At 36.8% G+C, this 7,638-nt stretch overlaps 1 protein-coding gene across 1 annotated transcript in view; it reads left to right on the forward strand.

Annotated features, from left to right (window-relative positions):
- The window catches only part of ELAVL2 (ELAV like RNA binding protein 2), a 92,480-nt gene extending 86,837 nt beyond the window's left edge, over positions 1-5,643 (forward strand). The window contains exons 6-8 of the mRNA XM_054178137.1: positions 882-1,107; positions 4,437-4,475; positions 4,938-5,643. Of these exons, the coding sequence (XP_054034112.1) occupies positions 882-1,107; positions 4,437-4,475; positions 4,938-5,268 (596 nt within the window). The 3' untranslated portion in view covers positions 5,269-5,643. The remainder of the gene's footprint in view (positions 1-881; positions 1,108-4,436; positions 4,476-4,937) is intronic.
- Positions 5,644-7,638: the final 1,995 nt, after the last annotated feature.

Here is a 7,638-nt window from a genome sequence, read left to right on the forward strand (position 1 = left end):
TTCTAAATATGTACTGTAATTCCAAGTACTCAAACACTATGTATGTGCACAGTACTTCTCTGGCATAAACTGTTCATATTTAAGCTTCTTCCCTCCTCCCTAGTAATCTGGAAGAGGGGGACTCAAATTGATATGAATAATAAGGTTGTGACATGAACTGGCAGATGAAAAGTGCAAAGTCAAAGCTGTGACATTTGCCTCTCTAAAGCTTGCTTATGCCTGCTTGTTGTCACTTTGATGGTTTAAATCATCATTGTTTGTGAACAGAATGCATTTCTTGTCCTTAATGTCTTTCTTGAGGACAGACAATCTAACTTGTCTGTTTATTCATGAACCAAAATATAAGGGACCTCTAAGTGGATTTATATTACGTAGCATGCAGCCAACTAGAGCTGGTTGTAGTTGCTTTAGTATTAGTTGGTTCAGGTGTCGACACCTCTGTTTATATTTAAGCCACAGAACTGATTTTTGAGGTGCAGTGTTCCTAAGACCCTCCACAAACCCTTGCTGCTAATCATGTGATCTTTGAATTTTCTATACCAAGAAAGACTCTTATGGCCCAAGAAAAAATTCCTTCAAAAATGACACCTGCAAAGTTGTGATGGAATGCTGAAACTTGGTCTCTTAGTTTAAAAATACTTTTGTTTCAGAATTGCTCTTTGGCTTACAATGTTTGTGATCTTCACTGTTTTCCCTCAACTTTCCAAGTTTTCTACACAATGTCTTGATGTCTCTTTAATTTAATAAAAATGAAATATTCACCATAGAAAACTTGGAACACTGGTCATTAACATATCAATTGGCTTTGAAAATCAAATGTTAACATCTACTGTTTCAGAGTATTTGAATTAATTAGAATATGCTTCCTTCACCCTGCGCAGGAGTATCAAGAGGCGTGGGGTTTATCCGGTTTGACAAACGAATTGAAGCGGAAGAAGCTATCAAGGGCTTGAATGGCCAGAAACCTCCAGGTGCCACAGAGCCCATCACTGTAAAGTTTGCTAATAATCCAAGCCAAAAAACGAACCAGGCCATCCTTTCCCAGCTGTACCATTCTCCAAACAGAAGGTATCCAACACCTTTAGCCCAGCAGGCTCAACGTTTTAGGTAAGTCACCTACATACTTTTCTGCAACTATGCTGGAAGACGTGTTCCCATGGGCCTCTCTGTTTCCCTCCCTTCTTGCCCTTCCCTGCTTGTCAGATACCTCTGTGAAGGAAACACATGAAAAAGTTGAATTTCAGCTATGCTCCTAAAATACAGATAAAAGCAAAAATGCATTTCATCCCACTGATACTATTTCAGTATCTAATAAGCATACTTAATAAGTTAAACTGAGATGAGAGCTTTTACTTTTATGCTGTCAGTAAAAAAAAATAAATAATTAAAATCCCTTTCTAAAGGTTATTTTCAATTTCCTACATTATTGTTGATAAATGTAGAAGTTGATTTGGTTAACATTGACCTAGGCAGTTCAATTTGCTTCTTAGCCATATGGCTTGCCACAGCCGGCTTTCTCTTCCCCATCATCTATATTTATTCTTCGTTCTGGTTTTCTTTTTTTTTCCTAGTCAGTTGTCTAAATCCTGAATGCTACACTTTGTCTTCTCTTATTACAAACTTCAGTGATGAAGATTATTCAAATATTTTCTGCACGTGTGTTTTGCAGATAAATGGTCCCTATGATATTTAGTGTATTGAAAAGGACAGATGGTGAGAACAAAGTGAAACAAATATTGCATTGTCTACATTCATCAGTACCTCAGATCTTTTTTTTTTCTGTGATTGAGATTTTCTTCCCACCCTCTGCCCCTGGGCTATGTGACTGGAATGTGTTAAAACCAATAATAAACAGTTCCTGGTTTGTTTTTGCAAGAAATAAAATCAGCTGGCAGTATGCTTCAGAAAAAATATGCCAAACTTCAGAAGCTCTGTAAATGGCTAGCCTCAATTTTAGGCTGAATATTGAAGAGTTCATGCACTGCACTTCTGGCACAACTTCTGAATTGTTCTTTTTGTCAGCCTTTCAGCCTTCTTTGTTGTGGGTGTTTTACAAGTGTGAAGGTCAGCACTAGAGTAGGCTTTCTGCCCTGAGGGAAGGAATAACTAGTTTTACTAATTTGGTGGGCCTTATTGCCATTTCTTAAGCTGAGTAGAAGGATCCAGTTGAGGTGTGGTGAATATCGAATAAAAGCAGGCTTGCTGATGTTTCATGGGTAGAGTACAGAGGCAGAATTGCAGGATGGACCCCAAGTGTGTGAGTGAGGTGTTGCACAACCTAGCTGTTAGAGTCTTGTAAAAATTCTTCAACTTCTAGAGTTACTTTCTTTGAGTGGGACCTAAAATTCCATTGAGTTAAGTAATTTCATTAGGCTACCCCTATTGTGCAACATTAGGCTTTGAACCTTAACAATTTTGATTATATTATATCGCTTGACAGTTTAAAAAAGAAAGGTAGTGCCTATCTAAATTTCACTGGAAAGGAATTTTGGTTGGTTGTTTTTTTTCTCCCCTAAGATCCTAAGTGTAAAGTGATGGCTGAAACAACCGTAAGAGGCTGTGATTTATTCCACGTAAGAGTATAGTGGTGGCAGAAAACTTAGCAGGTACAAAGCCCGTAGTGAAAATGAGAGAGAACAAAATCCTTCTCACTTTCGTAAATGTGAAAGGAAGAACAAGGCTGATTGGACTGGTCAAAGTAAACTAGGGTCAGACTGTTTTCTTTAGAATTCTTTTTGGGGAAGGCCTTCAGGCTTCTGTTTCTTACCTAAAAAAGGCAGCCATGCCAAATTCTCTATTTTTAAAACTGCAAAGGAAAATAATCTTTTTCTGGTTTTTGTTTTGTGTTTTTGTTTGTTTGTTTGAGAACTCTCAGGTTTGTTTCAGACCTTAGTTGAGCTCTGTTGCTGACTATATAGTTCACATTGCCCCATATGCTTCATATCTTTCATGTGCAAGAAATCTTAGCTGTTGACATCTCAGACAGGATTATGTGATGCAGTTGCCCTGTCTCTATTAATGGCTGAAAGTGGTGGACTAAAACTAGCCAGCATAAATTATAGTAGTGAAGAGCAACCGAGTCATTCTTGCCCTTCTGGAGTGGTTTTCTTATTGAAGCAGCTGTATATGCATTTTTTCTCAGTTTCTCTAGGATATATAACTTAAAACCTCATAAATTGTCCAGAATATATTATATTGTCCAGGTAACAGATGTAAACTGTTATGATATCCTTACTGCATGAAACCTTCAGCAGACTGTTCTATATTAGTGGCATGTGGGTGGTGGTGTTTCTGGAACTTTTCACCACCTTCTCAGCCCTCAAGTGTTAATGACATCTGACATCCACACTAAGTCTACTGATAGTTGTCAGACTTTTTTTTATTATAAATTTTCTCTTTTAAGGGTTCAGTGACTTTTGTGCATCCTGCAAACCTTTCTCACTTGCAGGATCATAGTGGTCTTCATTTAGAGACCTTTACTTTGCTGCAAACAAGACCAAGTACTTTTTGCTCTGGGTTTTTCATGCACAAGTGTAGTTGGACTACTGTAGTACTTGCATTTGGGTTCTGTATACCAGCAGTGGTTCTTAATTCCTATAGCTCATTACTGGAGAGAAATCATAGTGCGATAGAGATCCGTGGAGTAACTGTGAACTAAAAACTAAATCAAGTCTCTTCTCTACCTAAGCTTTTATATTGCGGAGTCCTGAAGAGAACCTTTAACAAGATTTCCTCTTTACATGTCTGAGCCTTGCCAGGAGAGAACAACAGCTTCTTTAGGAAAAAAAAATTTTAAAGGAGCACTTTGAGTGACTTCAGGAATAAGATTAGTAGGCTTGGTAGCCACTGCATATTGTGGATGATGGCCAAGTTGTTCCAAGGATTTAGAGCTGCAGTTATGTTCTGCAGTTCAGCAGCTTGGGGGAAGGTGAGGAGAGGACTACGTGGAGAGAGCTAGTATGTGCATATATTCTAAAAATATCGTTCTGAAAAGAGTACAGAAGTTAAACTCCTCTTTGCAGTTTGTGTCCTAACACTTGTTTCTGCCACAAAATTCTGCATCTGCCTGCATGTTCATGTCAGCTACATGCCAGAAGCTCTGGTAGAAAATCCACCCACAACAAGTTAGTAATGTGGAAACCTTCACTGTGGTGGTCACTAACCATAACTATCTGCTAACAGTATTTGACTTAGGCTTAACTTGTGGTAGTGGTGCACTTTCTGAACTGTTCATGGGTTGTGGACACTGTGCAATAACACCTACTCTGTATTCACTAACTGTCCAGTGTAATAAAGTGCCACAGCTCATTCAGTAGTGATACTTCTGTTGTGAAGATCTGTACAATACAAGGAACATGACATTACTATGCCAAGCTTCCTTAAGATTAAGGGGTGAAAAAGTCTGAAGACTGAGCAGTCTGCTAAATGTTTTGCAGGTTGGACAATCTGCTCAACATGGCTTATGGAGTAAAGAGGTAAAAAAGGACTATCAGGCTTCTCATAACAACCAAATTATGTATTTTGCATACTCTTTTCAGTAAGACTTCAGTTGGACTTTTGCATGTTGAGACACCTGTTGGAATTGTTCATTCGGGTGCCTTTTGCATGAAAGAGCATATGTAGCAGTTCCATTAAATGCCTTCAGATGACTTACTAATCCCCACTAGCATGGTTTTCAGGCATGCTTTTCCTTTTGGTTTTATTTTTGGTGTTGCTTCATTTCAGATGGTCTTCGTGCTGTTGCCCTACATTTGTGCAGTATTGTACACAGTATTTGTGCAGTTAGGGAAAATTACTTGAAATTCTACCCTGTTAGTCCATTTAACATGTTCATGCTGTGAAAAGCTCTGTATAATTTTCCTTTTAGTTTTTAAATTTCTTTGGGATTTTCTGTGGTCAGCTAACTTATGATTGTTTTGTTTCCCCCCACTCCTTAGTAGGTTTCCTCCAATGACCATTGATGGAATGACCAGCTTGGCCGGAATTAATATCCCTGGACATGCAGGAACTGGCTGGTGCATTTTTGTGTACAACTTGGCCCCTGACGCTGATGAAAGTATCCTCTGGCAAATGTTTGGACCGTTTGGAGCAGTAACCAATGTGAAGGTCATCCGTGATTTCAACACCAACAAGTGCAAAGGTTTTGGATTTGTGACTATGACAAACTATGATGAGGCAGCTATGGCAATAGCCAGCCTGAATGGATACCGCCTTGGGGACAGAGTATTGCAGGTCTCTTTCAAAACAAACAAAACGCACAAAGCCTAACAAGTTCTTCTCAGTGCATTAATACGTGAAAACTATACAACAAAGGCAATTTATGAGAAGCTTTATGCATTAGTAAATGCCTTTGTTGTGTGTCAGCGTGGAAATGGGGATAAAATGACTACTTAGCATCCTAAGAATATGTGAGATTTTGTATTGCTAATATTTGAATTAAAACTTCTTAAATATCTTTTGTGTTTGAATATTGACAAGAGGTACAGGGTTTTTACCTGTCACGATGCATATTCTATTGCCTTCTTTGAAGAAGGTGGACCTTTTAAAACGTTTCAGCTAAAGGAAGAAGTTTTTTCTTTGTACATGGCTGCCTTGAAGCTATGAGGAAATGTTGAGGCTTTGTGGTTTAAGTTGGTTTTCAGTTACTTCATTTGCCTTGTGTGTTAACTTTTACGTTCTAATGCATTGCTGTTTCGTTGTTCAAGAAAAGTATTGAAGTTTACATTTTATTTATAAAGTTATAAGCAGTATTTATTTTATCATTATCATTTGAGTTGGGGCATGGGAACACGTTATAAAAGCTTATTGTAAGAATACTGGAGAACTTTTCATAAAGCAGTACCTTGCCAAAGAGATAAGAGCCTCTTTGATGTGGGTTTAAAAAAAAAAAAAAAAAGCCTCTATTTTTATAAAAAAAATAAAATAAAAAAATTTGGAGAAACTTTTTACTGGTCCTGGAACAAATATTTTGACTTGAATACTTTGAGAAATCTCTTCATATGACACCTAGTGAGCTTTTAAAACTTACCAGGAAATTTGCAGTTGTTGGGGGAAATTTAGAAAGATTTATGATGTAGAAATACTTTTGAGACCTTTGTATTAAGAAGTAGAGTCAATGGGATGCACTGTTGGTTTCATTTTTGTAATCATCAGTGGAGTCTTTGATCATCCTGGTTATTAAGTAATAGGTGGCTCACATTAATTTGTGATTTTGGAACAAATGAATATCTAAAAAAAAAAAAAAAAAAGACTTTAAGAGCAAGCAGGAAACAAAATACTGAGAGATGGGGGAAAAAAAAAAATCTGTTCTTCCTAAAGAATTCCCTTCAGAATAGAGCTCATGGTGGCTTTGTGATGTACTTGCTATTGTTTGAAGAATTGTTTTGTCTTGGAAGACATTGAGCATGGTTTGCAGTGTAGCAAATCAGCAGAAGTGGCCTGAGTTGGGTATACTTGGAGGAGGTATTTTGAAGGTTATGTTCAAGGCTAACACCTGAGCTTTGTGTAATGTAAATAAGACCTTGAGTTATGAATTTTTCAGCTGACTTCTATTTTAGTTTATTTTTTAAGTTACATGCCAAGTGATGTTCAACTTTGAATGTTTTTGTATGGTTTTTTTCTTTGTAAATGGCATTAACATTGTTACTTGAGGTCTGCTTACTCATTTTCGTTGTCCTGAGGACTTGAATTTACAGTGCATCAGATCTGTTGCTATTTTTGTCTGTAGATAGTCTAGCTTCAGCTGTTTATGGTGATGCTACATTTTTGTTTATAAATATGTTTGTGGTAAAAAAGCAAGTATAATCATAGATTTTGAACAAATTTCCTTACATTTTTCATAAGAAAACCATAAATACCTGTATGCTATTGAAATTTAACTTTGTATGATGCTTAAATCACTATTTGGGGAAATAGAAAAAAAAGTCTTTACCGTGTATCGAATAAATTTAAGAAAAAATACAGAATATTTTCTGATTAGCATCTAGCTTATAATTAAATTTTTAAAAAAAAAAGAGCTGAGGGTTTGATGCCTTCACCAGGATGCACTGACAACTATGTAGTTACGTCCTGCTTTTTGTATTAACTGAGATGCTCATATGCTTCCCCTTAGAAAAGGCAATGTTCTATGCATAACATAGTTGTACACTATCTTTGCAGTTGCTTTTGTTTTCTTATTCTTTTAAATTGTAGTTATAAATCTTTCAGTATAGTACAGTACATATACTGTGAAGCGCGTGCTAAAGTGAATAAGCGAGTTTTCATGCTGACCCACTCAATGCTATTCAAAAATCAATTGGCTTCCTGAGCACTTCCTCATTCTTAGGTGCATTTAGATTGTTAAAGCTGATCCTCTGCATTAAAAATTGTATATACTATAGAAATCACAAACTTTCCAATGTGGGGAAAACAGTAGCTACATGCTTCTTTCCTATACTACTGTAGCAACTAACGGCATTGATGAGAAGGCATGTAAATTTGGCTTCACTTTACAGTGTTTATCAGAGCACTTAGTTAAATATAAGGCTGGTATTTATTTGAAGTTGTATAGTATGACTTAATTCACATCTGTTGGAATAGAAAATATATTCTGTTGAGTATTTAAGAGGTTGTACATGTTTTCTTTTGTGTTTGGATCCT

The sequence above is a fragment of the Dryobates pubescens genome, chromosome Z, assembly GCF_014839835.1.
Source record: "Dryobates pubescens isolate bDryPub1 chromosome Z, bDryPub1.pri, whole genome shotgun sequence".
NCBI lineage: Eukaryota > Metazoa > Chordata > Aves > Piciformes > Picidae > Dryobates > Dryobates pubescens.